The 13,805-nt window shown below is 41.6% G+C and overlaps 1 protein-coding gene across 10 annotated transcripts in view; it reads right to left on the reverse strand.

Moving 5' to 3' along the window:
• Positions 1-518: 518 nt before the first annotated feature.
• The window catches only part of nav1a (neuron navigator 1a), an 87,837-nt gene continuing 74,550 nt past the window's right edge, over positions 519-13,805 (reverse strand). For 3 of the 10 annotated variants that reach the window (XM_075476809.1, XM_075476818.1, XM_075476819.1), the window contains 21 exons: positions 13,355-13,503; positions 13,048-13,230; positions 12,874-12,953; positions 12,659-12,682; positions 12,390-12,467; positions 10,716-10,802; positions 8,768-8,876; positions 8,564-8,685; positions 6,978-7,162; positions 6,733-6,895; positions 6,442-6,619; positions 6,272-6,357; positions 6,088-6,186; positions 5,817-5,988; positions 4,620-4,885; positions 4,354-4,505; positions 4,193-4,264; positions 3,887-4,092; positions 3,674-3,792; positions 3,385-3,573; positions 519-2,980 (listed from right to left, as the gene is read on the reverse strand). In XM_075476809.1, coding sequence (XP_075332924.1) covers positions 2,885-2,980; positions 3,385-3,573; positions 3,674-3,792; positions 3,887-4,092; positions 4,193-4,264; positions 4,354-4,505; positions 4,620-4,885; positions 5,817-5,988; positions 6,088-6,186; positions 6,272-6,357; positions 6,442-6,619; positions 6,733-6,895; positions 6,978-7,162; positions 8,564-8,685; positions 8,768-8,876; positions 10,716-10,802; positions 12,390-12,467; positions 12,659-12,682; positions 12,874-12,953; positions 13,048-13,230; positions 13,355-13,503 — 2,815 coding nt within the window. In that variant the 3' untranslated portion in view covers positions 519-2,884. The remainder of the gene's footprint in view (positions 2,981-3,384; positions 3,574-3,673; positions 3,793-3,886; positions 4,093-4,192; positions 4,265-4,353; positions 4,506-4,619; positions 4,886-5,816; positions 5,989-6,087; positions 6,187-6,271; positions 6,358-6,441; positions 6,620-6,732; positions 6,896-6,977; positions 7,163-8,563; positions 8,686-8,767; positions 8,877-10,715; positions 10,803-12,389; positions 12,468-12,658; positions 12,683-12,873; positions 12,954-13,047; positions 13,231-13,354; positions 13,504-13,805) is intronic. The other 7 variants (XM_075476815.1, XM_075476814.1, XM_075476810.1 and 4 more) reach the window with 7 other exon arrangements.

Consider the following 13,805-nt stretch of genomic DNA (forward strand, 5'->3'; position numbering starts at 1 on the left):
TATGAACAGCCCTGTCTAATAATTATGATAATAATAATTATAATAGGAAATATTAGGACATAAAAAGATCGGGTGGAGATTTTTCATGATCACTGGCTAAAGATGTTTTCATATAAAAAAATAAAAATAAGCCATTTTCTCAAATTTGGTTTTTGTGTTTCTTTTTCATATTCCACCTACCTCAGTAGCATGTGCTTACACCAAACTTTATACTTTTATTCTAATTTGTATATAAAATGTGCTCTGAAAATCACATAAAAAAATATCACTTGATATAAGCAATTAGTAGTAAACATTCCTTAATTCCTTCATTCAACTGTTGTGTGTTGCCTCAAATCTTTATTTAAAAAACACTGACTGAAAAGTTCAAACAGATCAGATGGTCTTTCTTTTGGTCTATGCTTATGTTGCTCTGATGAGGGACTGATGTAGAATTGAACTGACAATTATAAAACTTGTAGTGCCCTCCAATGGATGATAGGGATAACAAAATGCAAGCATACAACCCAGACGAGTAATGGTGTGAGGAATGGCATGACTTTATTATGTCCGTCACTCCATGTTAGACATATGGGATTTAATGTGGTTATAGACACAACCATTATTAAGCCCAGTTTTTAAGCCAAGTGCTTCTTCCTACTTGAGGAAGACAACAAAACCGCAGAGGATGCTCATTTTCTACATACAGGGGCCAGGCTTCTTACATCTCTTAGTTGTAGTGATTGCTGTCGCAGATGAAGTGATTATTTACAGTGTTTACAATGGAGATGTTCATGTACAAAAGAGAAAGAAACCTTTACAAATATTTGCATAAGAAAAAAAAACAAAGTTCTACTTTTAAAAACAAAGTGAAAAGAGGAAGATATCCAGTTATTAAAAATCTCTTTCCCGTGATAAGGTTTAAGCATGGTAGGTCCAATGAAAGAAAATATTTGGAACACACCAGGGATCCACGCTTTGGGGTTACATCTCAAGGCTGAAATCTGTTCAAAAACTGCTTTCCACTCTTAGGCAACTCCTCAAAGATGTTGAGTCTTTCACACTTACAATAGTGTCAAATAGCACACAAGCCGCCCAGTCATGGTACACATTCTCATTCACTGCAGAGTTAACAGACACACACGTCTTTACTAACAGCTTGCCTACCTGTCAAAGGTCCAAACAGATAACCCACTCTAAGCCTAAATATGGGCCTTACGGTGACAGCATTAAAGTGGCATCAGAGTAGGTGAGAGGAAGTAATTGTCTTTCCTCTAAACTGAGGCCTCTGTGTGCTAAATCCAAGCAGCTCAACAGCAGCTTTAGGCCAAATTGTGTTTCAGGCACAGATAGACTTAGGCATAGTGTCTCTACTTTACGCAAACACCTTAAGTGGAAAGTAGAGTGAACATCAGGACAGAATATGTCAGTCTGAGGTACTTCAGGGCACAGAGTTCTCTACAACCCCCCTTTCCTCCTTCATCACATCACAGTCAAGATGTGAGTAATAAATACTGTAATCTACCACTTTGTAACAAATCTTATGTGCAAACCATTAAAGGAAAGAAATTGGAGGAAGCCACTTGAAGTTTGATTCAATAATTCTCATCATAATTTTTAACAATGACTGAGAAGGAAACTCATCTTCGATTTGATTAAAAGTAGCATGGTCACAGGATTTAAAGAGCAAATGCAAAGAGGAAGAAAAACGTCGCATGAAAGTTTGCTTCTTTTTTTTTTTTTGTATCTCCACTTCCCCTTATGCGATGGCGTATGAGAAATGATGTGACAGCCAAGACCACGGTGTGTTTTGCTGTCAACGTCTCTCTCACCCTGTTTCATATTGGGTGTTACTAAAGTCGGCGAGGTGACTACTGAAGATGACTCGGTACAAAATCCTATAAAATCAAGACTTTTAAAGCTGTATTCTCAGCTTTTACAAGAAAAGTTTGTGTTTTAAATACAGAATATACTGTACGCAAGCATAGTCGGAAATGGTAGACTTGATCATCAAGCAGCCTGTGTGTCTGTGTTGAGTTTCTATTGTTTCTGTCAATGATGACATTTTCCTCAAAAGATTCGCCCTGAAACTGACTCATTATTCATCCATGCATGTTTCACTTGCAGCTTCACAGTTTTGGTATTTGATTCATGACAATTGGCTGAACTTAAAAGAAGATAACATTCAAGGCCATGTTCGTAATTGCGGTCTTGTCGGTTTGTTGTATTCTACTGAGCACCTTTGAGAAGACAGAGAGCACAGAGATCAATAAATACTGCCATCTACAGGATTTACTCATGAACTGCGCATTTTGGGCAACTAGCTGTCCCCAATTTGACAACGGTCACTGCCACAGCCCTCTAAAAAATCCAATTATCACAAGTAAAAAATAAAGTGCATTTTGGCTGTTGTCAAGTGACGGCCCTACTTGTAGGCGAGTCATACACAGGCTGATTATCCTCTGAAATAAAGTCTGCATTCACAGAAAACCAGTGAGCACCAGTAGTTGCTGTGAAGTTTGTGGCGGTTAAACATAAACAAAAGAAAAGGGGAACAAATAGGTCTTGACCAACAGGATTATAGTTAATATTTTGCATCATACTATTCTGGTCACCATGCACTTGCAGATTCAACAACAACCCATCTGGAACAAGCTGAGGCAAAGAGGGAAGGACAGGTCCTTGTCTTCCCCTCGATGCAATCATCACAGTTTCCTTTTAAAGCAGTTTAATTGTCTTTCCAAATTTGTGATAGCAGGGGAGACCAAACCCTCTGTCCATAATCACTCTCTTTATATTTAGCTTTGTAACTGCTCACTGAGCACACATTAACGTTCATTGCTGAGTCTTAAATTCTCTGCTGTGTCAAAGAGTCTGCATTTCCTATGCTTAATGGACAGTCAGCTCAGAGCGTAGCCTGCAGAGTGGGATCCAGGCAGCCATCCCTCTCTGGAGACTCGATGTAGTTGGCTGACTCCTGGAGTTTCAGCAGCATGGCCATCTGAGGAACAGGATGGGACACAGACGTAGAGTGAGTCATACATGGTTACATTTAGTTTAGCCTCCATTAATTACGATTTTTTTTTTTTTAATTCCTCAAATGAACACTGAGCGTTATAGTGACTATAACTATTCAACACTGTCTAAGTATTCTTGGCTCTGACACTGACTTCCATAGTAGTTTTCTGTTACTAGGACATGATTGTGCGAGTGAGTGGGTGACTGTGAGGAAAATTGAAAAGCACTTTCAATTAAAACTCTATATAAATATGCAGGAAGATGTGCATGTGTAATCACCCTCACAGTGGCTGAACTGTAAGCAAACACATACTCTTCTATTACCAAGAGTTTCTTGAGATAAGCCTGGACTGAGACACATGTCGCATCTTCAAAACACATACTCACCAGTGGGTCTGACTCCAGTGTGCTGGGTGGAGGTGTATCTTTGGGGGGCTTCTTCTCCTCACTTGGTGGACCTATACTGGGTGGAGGTAGGTGAAAGAGCCTGGACTGGTCCTGCTGTGCATTGGGCCAGGGGAGGGTACCTCTCACCCACTCCACAGGATCCTCCCACACCGCTTTATGACCGTGCACCTGAGAGAACAGGCAGAAGGCTGTTGCAGAATTGTACTATAAAGAGGAGCTTCTTGTTGATATCACTGATGTTAGACTTTGGAGGTTCTTCTGTTTTCACCTTGATACCGTCTTTGGATCCCTCCTGCAGGTATGGTATGATAGAGTGGTTCCAAAGGTCAATGAACCACTGCCTGAACTCTACCACTGACACTGGGCATGACAAGAAGAAGCAAGGACCTGAGGGATACAACACTTTCTGTTAATACCGGTCTATTCCCTGAGTCAACTCCCCCAGTCAGACTCAAGTGGCCCCGTGTCCACCGTATCTCACCTATGAGGAAGTCGGACGTGCTGTGTTTCTCCAGGAAAGTGTGCAGGTGGTACCAGAGCTGAGGGATCCAGTCGAGAACACAGAGGAGAGCCTGGCGGCGTGCTGAGTCCTGCTCCTCCTCCTGGTAGGCCTCCACAGCTTTACGATGCAGGTACCTCAGCAGAAACCCGTTTGCCGGTTCCACATTATTGGAGAACATCACCATTCTGTTGCCAAAAAAAAAAAATGTTTTAACTATCTGTGAGCGCTAAACTTTGCGTATAGTCATGTAAGACTTGCGGGGAAGTACTTTGACTGAGTGCTGACCTGAAGCTGAGGTGCAGTCCGTGGTTAGACGTCATCCTCACAGGCTGATTGGTTGTTCCAATAATGTAAGGACTGAAACACCAACAGAAGATATTATGTTTAGCTTTCATAAAGCAAAACGTTTTTAATTATTTAAGAAATACAATAGCTGAAGGACCCACCATTTGTGATATTTGCAGGTGAGCGCTCCATTAACAAGCTCAGTGATGGCCGCCGGATCACTAATGTCATCTATGATAACAACCAACGGCAGCTCTCCTGCACTGTCTCTGTCAATTTGATTCGCGAGATCTGACAGATACAACTGCAAATCCTGCAATCATACAGAGATATGTGTATATATATATATACAGCTTTGAGAGAGAAACAACAGTTTCTTATTTTTCTAGAAAAGACTGAAATATGGTGGGCAAAATTCGCGTTTTACCTTCTGCGACTGTCGGTGCATGTTGAAGGTGACAGCAGAGCTGTGACCCACGCCACACGGCTCATGGTCGACCTCAGACGAGTCAATCCTGCTGCGCTGCAGGAGGTAGTGAGCCAGATGCTGGGCGAGATACGTCTTTCCTGTTCCGCTGGGTCCAGACAGAACCAGACGCCTGTGTTTCGTCAGCAGGCTGATGTAGTGCAGCATCATGGGCTTAGGAATCAGAGTCTCAAACACCAGTGAGTCAACACATTTCTCTCTGAGACCTTTATCAGTATCAAACACAAAGGAGAAAGAGAGGAAAGGATTATGGCATTTCCTATTGAATACGAGCATACATATACACATCTGTAAATCATACACTCACTTTCAAATTTAAGCAAAACGAATGATCAAAACGAGTATTTCTTCAAAACTGATTTTGTGTAGGTAATCACTATTAATTGCATATTCATTTCATTTTGTAATTTGCCGAAATTTTACCACAACAAGACTTTTTCACGTGCAATGAAAATATAAAAAAAAAGAGGAAGCACAATATGTTTCATATGAATGCGATGTTACCAGCCAAGCCTTTCCCTTTAAGACGGGGGCCTGGTGTAACATGAGTGTGATCTTTGTAGCTCTGTGAATAATGTAACCTAGATGCAGCTGTGAGGTGCGTGTGAACAGAAGTGGCTAGAATACCCATATTCAGCCATAAAATGTGTAGATGGCTTTAAGTTCCTGGACAACAGTTATCCGAATGTTAAAGGCCTTATTGAGTGTCTCAAAGGTGGAAATAAGAGCCTAGTTGAACTAAGTAATGAGAGGGTATCTCTGTTTCTCTTCCTCACTGCAAGCAAGCAAGTGATACTTCATCAACTCCTTACAAGAACATACTTAACGAGTTAATAATAATATCAGGTAACTGTCTCGTAACCATTCATTTGTTTGTGGTTTGCATGTCATGTAGGCTGGAAGAACTCTGGATATGACCAAACTCATTAAATGTAAGTATAACATCTTCTAGATTTTTATGGCAGTTGGCAAATAATGTTGCTATGTTTTAAAACATCGGCTAGAAATATTGAAACTGTGCACTTACTTCAGTGAATGCCCCAGACAGTCTTTTAATGGCAATAAACGGCAACAGTCCTGGCTTTTAACATACCAAGAAACTAAGCACCAAGCGTAGTATGTATTTGTACTACTGACCTTTTAAGGTGACACATATTCGAGCAGAACCGTTGCCAAGGCATCGATAAGGTACGGCCTGGGGACTGTCCCCTCCTATCACCCTCTGCTCTCCGTGAGTCAGCTGGTACATGTGCAGGGAGTCACAGGTCAGGCCCAGGCTGGCTGTCGGGTCCACCTGACTTAAGTAGTCCTGAACAAAAACAAAATGACAATTAAGACCAGGATTGAACAATCATGTGCGCATCAGGCCTTCTGTTGGAGCTCTAGAAATTGACAAGGTGAGACTTACTTTGAAGATCTTAGTGATGAGGGAATCCAGAGAGGTCCAGTCAGTCCTTGCACTAATCAGCACTGAGCCCAGGTAGAACTCCTGCTGCTGTTTACTGTCCTACAGAGAGAAGAGCACACAAACCCCTCAGTAAAAAGCCTCCATATCATATGATTTTTGACTGTTCCAAGAGCTCTGTGCTTACCTCTGTTTCTCCAATACGCACAAATACTTTTGCACACAGTTCTTCACGCTGAGAGGAAACATTTTGCAAGTCACCTGGACACAGTTCTGAGAAGGAAGGAAAGAATACATTTTTAAAAATAACATACAGCGCTGATGTAGATGTTGTAGAGAGTTCTGTTCCTTCCTTACCTGGATCTTTACAATCATTCAGACTGAGGCTGAAGGACTTGGTGAGTGACATGCTCATCGGCTGCCTCAGTGAGGGCCCGAGAAGAGAGGCCAGGCCAGAGGGCTGGGAGGTGGAGGAGGTGGGACCAGAGCCAGTTTTCAAGTGGTCATTTTCCGCCTTCAGGTTCTCCACCGTGGACTAGAATACAAGCAGATTTTCACTTTAAGTTCAAGCTGTATTGGCTAATAACTGCAGCATCAAATACATTTATGGACAGACAATACTGAGGATCTCAGATAGGCTAAACAAACCTGCATGTTGTTCATGGCTTCTCTGAGCTGCTCCAGGTGATGCGCAGAGCTTAAGGCCTCTAATCGGATGTCTGTCAGTTCCCTCTCTTTCACCCAGAGCTCCGAGCGCAACTCTGATACTGCTGTGTCACCACTGTCTCCCTCCTCTGCAGTTTCCATGATCCTATACAGGCCAAGACTCTCTTGTCAGAGGCAGACACCCATAACAGCAGAACTGACTGTCTAGTTTTGGCTTGTATACTTACACTGAAGAGGTATCAGATGCTGAGGTTTTAAGGGATGAAGTTTGGTTCTCGCCTGCCTCTCCCCCTTCATGAGCCATCTTTGGAGAGTTGGGAGCTGAAGAATCTGGGGTGGCGATTTCCTCAATGTCCGAGTAGGTTTTGGTGCCTTTCTTAATGCTGAAAGCCTTGTTGAAGGAGCTCCTCAGCTGCACAGAAACAAAAGAGCAGACACACAAACTGAGATACAGTCAGAGTTAAAAACCAGTAACCGAGATGAGCAAAAAAGAGGTAAGTGTTAGAATTGTTAACTTAAAACATGCTTAAAGTTAAAGGAATAGTTTGTCACAGTTTCCAGCACATAACACCTCATTAACAATACATTCTGTTGCATTTGTGCAAAACAAACAAACAAACAAAAAAAATATTATAACGTAGTAACTTAAAAGCTTTTGATGGGCTGGCACATTTTGTTAGAAATAGCTACTGTGAAAGCATCACAGTAGCTATTTCCTCTGATTTTTAACCTTTATTTTAAGCTAAATTTGTTTCAGCTTCGTAATGTGAAACACTAAAAGCAGAACCTTTTTTTTTCTGTTTCAAGATTTTGGGTTGTGCTCCCAAGTATACTTTCAGGCAATTAAAAAAATATATACAATCTTAACAACAAAAATATGTTAGATTTTACAATCTAATTTTCCCTAGAATCATTTTTCTTAGACCAAATCTTCACTTTAGTAGCATCTGCAAAAAATAACATTTCCAGTCCTATTACTGTTTTGTTTACTCAACTTTAAAAAGAGTTTTGATCATATTTCATTCGTGGTCTTAGCGTAGAACATTTTATTCCTAAGTACAAACCAAATACTGAGTCAGGCTTTAATTCCCGTTCAAACAATTCAGAAAACTTGTCAAAATAAAATCCTAACCACAGCACACATAATTATCTGAGGAAGATTCGTGGTGATGTATGAGTTACAAATATTTCCACCCTCACTTTTCCATATTCAGTTTCTCCCTGTGTAACAGACAAACTATTCCTTTAAACTTTCAGTCATTGCAATTACCCGACTACTGGGTCAGTAAATGTTACGTGGGAACGCTAAGGCTGGTCATGATCCTGACTACACATGTTTTTACTGAAAGATGAAAGACATAAAAAATTAAATGAGTAAATTGGGAGAAACACAACTGAATACTGCATTTTATAAGCTAAACCTGGACTGTAACCTCCACTTTTCATGGAGCGTCATGTCTGCTGCTTGCCCCTCTACCTGAATCAAAGCCATCAATTCCAATTAAATGTTTACAGAACAGGCAGCCAATCAAGTGGTGTCGGAGGTCAGGCAGCAGAGATGGAGGGACTGTGTTACAGTTTTTGATGGTTCATCATGCTGTATGACAGAAAATTACAGAAGCTTTATAGACTACACAGTGACGGCACTCACCTCCAGGACCTGAAATGGCAAAATAACACAACACAAAGGAGGAAAAGACTCGTCATACTTCATCCATGCTGCTTTGTCATTCATATAAAGGACAAACAGCAGCAGACAAACAGCAGGCTGAAAGGATAAAACGGTGCATTGTAAAATGATCTAATAATTTACCCAGCTCTTCTTCTTTTTTTTCTTGGCATCTTGATCCTTAAAGCTGCCAACACTTGACATACTGGTTAAGCTGTTCAAACTGGAAATGCTCTCACACGAGTTCTGACGTTGAATATGCACGTCTGGAAAACAATAAAACTCATTATTAGCCACGGAGGTTTGGAAGCGGAGAAAAAGACAGATTAAGTTGGTTAGTTTACAAACCTTTCGTGTTGTCTGGGTTGTTTAAGGCTCCGTGTATGACAGCCTGTGCTTCCTCATTCCTGGTCTTCAGAGACTCGATGGTCTCCCGCAGCTCCATCAGCTCAGAGTCCTGCACATTTAACGAATGTTACAGAGTTGCCACCAGTACAGCTTTAATTGCCTTATTATAGATTCTACAAGTCTGAGAAAGCTGTATTAGAGGAATGGATACCATTCTGCTTGAAGAATACCCCTTTTATCTAGTGTTTTGATGCTGGTGGTAGAGAGAACAGTCTAACGTTTCTGTCCAAGATCGGCCAGTTTTAAGCTTTGATTTGATTAATCACCCAAGTGTATTAATTTAGGTCTGAAAACATCTATAACAGAACAGAAAGAGCTTCCACTTGGAAACTGGGGGAGATTATCATGCCCGAGAAAATACAATCTGCTGATTGTTCCTGAAAGTAATGGACATCAATACCTTGTTCATGACCATCTCCAGGGCTGTGCAACAACTAAAGAATTTATCATTACCCCAATATCAACATTATGACTTAAAATGGGACAAGCACAGGTGTGCTTAATGAGGGGAGGAGGTTCTGGTTTGGTGCATGTTCTACAACTAACCACAATGCAGATAATTGCATATTGCAGGTCATATTGTCATCAGACTATTCAACAATGATTTTGTATATTGCATGTTTTCCTAATACTGTGCAGCCCTACTCAACTCTATGATGCTTTTATTTTATTCCAGTTCTCAATTTTGCAAATAAAGCACCAAAATGTGACATTTCACTATATATATACAACTTTACTGACAGACATGTATATTGATGTACTGACCGAGACAAGTAACAATTTTGATTATATAATAAAATTGTAAAATATTCTTTTTTTAAATAGTATTTTCTTGGGCTTTTTATGCCTTTAATGATAGGACAGTGTGAGAGAGACAGGAAGCAGAGAGATGGGGAAGACACGCAGTAAAGGGCCGCCCGGTGCGGGAGTCGAACCGGGGCCCGCTGCATCGAGGACCAAGCCTCTGCACATGGGGCGGCCGCTCAACCCACTACGCCACCGACCGCCCCAAAATTGTAAAATATTCTTAATAATTAAAGGTTTCAGAGGTTTATTATCTTACATATATTTCATCAGCTATATGTAATGAAATAAATAAAATGAAAACCGGATATATTCCCTCATTCTTTTCGGAGCGGGGGGAGGGTTCATACTGTATGATTCTTTAGTCAAGCAATCCAACTCAAACTAAAATTACGAGTTCATACACCTGGTGGGCTTAATTCCCTTCACAATGTTAGCAAAAGGACAAAGAGTCCAGAACAACAGAGCCTCACTGTGCTGCTTAATATCTGCTATAGTCCCACTTTACTCTAAATGGAGCCAGCCCGTCCATCTCCTCAAGGTTAAAGAGTCTGTGCTCCAGGCAGTTCTGCACAGGTCAATGCGCTGGCACTAACAACAAAGACTTTTCTGGTGCGGTCGAGACAGAGCTTTCAGAGGGAGCAGCAAGGCATGAAGAACTCAGAAAGACTTAACGTTTGCACGCGCACACACGCACACATGCACACGCGCACGCGCACACGCACACGCACACATACACACACACAGCCTCAGGAACTGATCAGTTCTTTCACACCAAAACAGGCAGAAAAATGCAGAAACATCGCTGTGAGTGCTTCTGCAAAATGTTTGAATCAAGCTTGTAACAGAGCCTCAAGAGTTTTTCCCTCATTGATCCTGTGTCCTCCTCTCTTACCAACTCACCCCACGATTATGCAGGCTGGGCCTCTAACCTACAATCAGCTCCTGCCGCAGGCTGTGATCAAAGTCACCTCACACCACGTTAGCTCTTAGCTGGCTGCTCTTAAGACATGCATAATGCTGGAATGAGGCTGGAATTTGGGTTTGTGTGTGCTTGTGTTTCGGAGTGCAGCTGTAATGGTACCTTTTGCTCGTGGCTTATTGACAGACTCTGCAGCCGAGTTGTCATCATCACCAAACTTTGCTCAAAAGCAGCCACCAGATTTGCCTGCTTAGAAAAAGATCACAAACAAAAAAAAAATTATTAATTGCAGGCTAAAGGCAAAAGTAGTTGCATGCAACAGGATATCAATATCATTTATGAGCAGACTAATGCAGCTAGAAATGAACATCCACAGAGGAACAGATTCAGTAGATTCTCCCTGCCCTTTTTGAACCCATGTAAATGAAGTCCTTATAAGATGAATAAAAGACAAAGGCTGAACAGGACGCTGTGTGTGTAAAATCCCATTTCTCCCTAATCTCTCTCTCTCTCGCACAGATTCCATTTAACCCAGTGGAGAAAGAGAAAATGGCTTTCTATCCTCATTTCCAGAATGTATTATTAGTACTAGAGTAAAACTATAGAATCAGCCCAGTCATTAATCCCACATGTCACTATTTTGTGATGGGTGCATTTGTTTGGCTTCTAACAAGGTCAGTAGGATGCAAAATGTCTCAAGGGAAGGAGTACACACGAAAACATATGACTGATCATTTCTGTATGAAGCCATGCGAATTGCCTGTACTTTATAGTTGAACAAGTAAAATAGCTGACAAGGTCATACAGAAACAAACTAGCAGAGAGGAGAGAAAAGGTGAAGCACCAAAGTGTGTATGGGTGTGTGCAGTTAAGCTTAGTGGCTTTTGGGGGATTCGGGAGGAGGTTAGGATTATTCGGGCCCGGCATGGATAAGAAATGTGCTAAGAGCGTGCAGATATGATCTGGGACCGACATCCTGCAGGTTGGGTTTTAAATCTCACCATGTCGTCTTGTGCATGAAGAGTAAATTCCTGGCCTCGTGTGAACAGAAGCCGCTCTCGCTCCCAGCATGTCACATACATTTGTGAAGAAGCCTCGGCATCAGACTGTGGGGTATCTTTGAATGTTGCTGTTTTTAAGGTTACCGTGTGGACATTGTGAATGGGTGTATTGAAAGCCAAACAATAATCTTTATCCTGACCTCAACCAAGACCTTTTTGTATAAATAAAATAAAATAAAACCAGTTTGCTATACTATCATCATCTGTCAGCATGTATTCAGCTAAAAATTTGAAGCACCCCCGCGTTGATCATCAACTGTCACTTTTTCAACGCATGTGGCGCCTCTGTGAGTATCAGTTACTTTAGCCTCAAGGTAGTTGACACTGAGGCAGACACTTCATCAAGATGACTGACAGGTTCTGTTGTGTACAATTAGAGGGAGGGGCTGCTGCTAATTCCTCAACTGCCGGGAGGTGAAAGGCTGCATATTGTAGCTTTAATCATGTTGTTAAAATGTCATTCAGCAAGGTCAGGTGGGGGAGATGGAGAAGCGTGTACCCAAAGCTTCTAATTGGTTTTGTTTTGTCGGAATATGACATCAGTTGCAAATAACAGTAAAATGAGTATCTCCTTCTCATATTTACTATTGCGAAGGATGTGTGTCCAATTCTAAAGAATCCTTTTTAAAGTTGATATGCGTCTTTCTTTAATTATTTTTTAAAACCCATGTGGAAAATCTAAAGTAAAACAGAGTGTTTCATGTGATGTTTTACCCCAAAGAGCACCTACCATGATAATTAATGTTTTGGAAGACAACAGGCGGATAGTACATACGTTTACTGTCAGCTGTGTGGTCAGGCAAGACACCTTCTCCTGCGATGATTCCAGTTCTCTCCTCAGCTTCCGGATTTGCTGCCAGGACAAACATTAATGCTGCATTATAAAATAGCAAAAAGTCCCTAAACTTGACAATGGCTTATGTTATCCATGAGAGTCGATGGCACTTGTGAAATTAATAATAGACTTGCTCTCCAACAGACAACGGGGATGAGAATGATGAATGAAATAAAAGGAGGAGGCAGGGCAGGAAAGACGAAACTTACCTCTCCCTGAATCCTTTCCTCAGCCTTGGGAAGAGACAGGGATAAAAGTATAGATGTTAGATAAGACAGAAAGGTGAGGAAAGAAGTGGAGAGAAGGGGAAAGGAGAGAAGACTAGAAGGTATCTGATACATTCTCGAGTTCTGTTTAAAGTGTTAATCAAGAATAAAGCATCATCTTACACACACTCATCCATCCATCACTGATCTGTATCTACCTGAGTCTGCATGCTGCCCACACTCACCGAAGAGTAGCTTGATGAGGCATTGGATGCCAGGGAGAGCACAGACCCATGAACTGGAGAATAAGAAAATACAATAAGCAGCTGCTTTTAGACACAGACAGGACTGAGCTTTACACAGCAAATATCAAAACAAATCTAGTGCCTCACCTTCGTCATTGGGCTCCCTGTCCCTGAAGGACCCAGACCGAACCATCCCCATGCTGCGTGGCCGCTCAGCCAGTGACAGTGTGCTGCCCAGCGGCGATGCCCCGTACAGCTCCAAGGAGGCATCGTGTGTTGGGATGCTGTTGGACCGAGTCATCCTTGGAGGACCACCAACAGGGCTGGGTACTATGAAAACAGCAAGGTTATCAACTAGAATAAACCAAACAATTGTAGAACTGTAACTGCGATGTGCAAAATTATTCCAGAGTATTCTTCTCAGTGTCTTCTCAGTGCATATGTAGACACATACCCATATTGGTCTTAGAGGTGCGGGGAAGGGAGGTGGGTGAGGACAACAGAGGAAGAGTGAGTGAATCAGTCATGCTGAGTGCAGCATGAGAGTGCCTCCTCTCTCCTTTCTCTTTCCCTTCCTCCTCAACCTGGGAAGCTCTGTTGAAACTGCAGACATAGAGACAGGAGACAAAGTCAGCAAAACTAGTTGTGAAAGTCAATGGCAACATCTCTGATTCCACTATCTTTTAATCTAAAAATGTTGCGAGCATTACACAATGAGATACAATTTTGAAAAGATCCCTTTAGGCTTTTTCGTACATGAGTGATGAAAATCATTTATCTCTGCTCGATGGGCCAGATCAACACATTCTTTTACTCAGAGAGGGTCATATTAATGACATTTCTGTACATGTGATGCCAAGATTGCATCAGTTTGTCTAATGTGCAAAGCCCTATTTATGGATGTA

Source organism: Odontesthes bonariensis, chromosome 10, assembly GCF_027942865.1.
Source record: "Odontesthes bonariensis isolate fOdoBon6 chromosome 10, fOdoBon6.hap1, whole genome shotgun sequence".
In the NCBI taxonomy this organism is placed as follows: Eukaryota; Metazoa; Chordata; class Actinopteri; order Atheriniformes; family Atherinopsidae; genus Odontesthes; species Odontesthes bonariensis.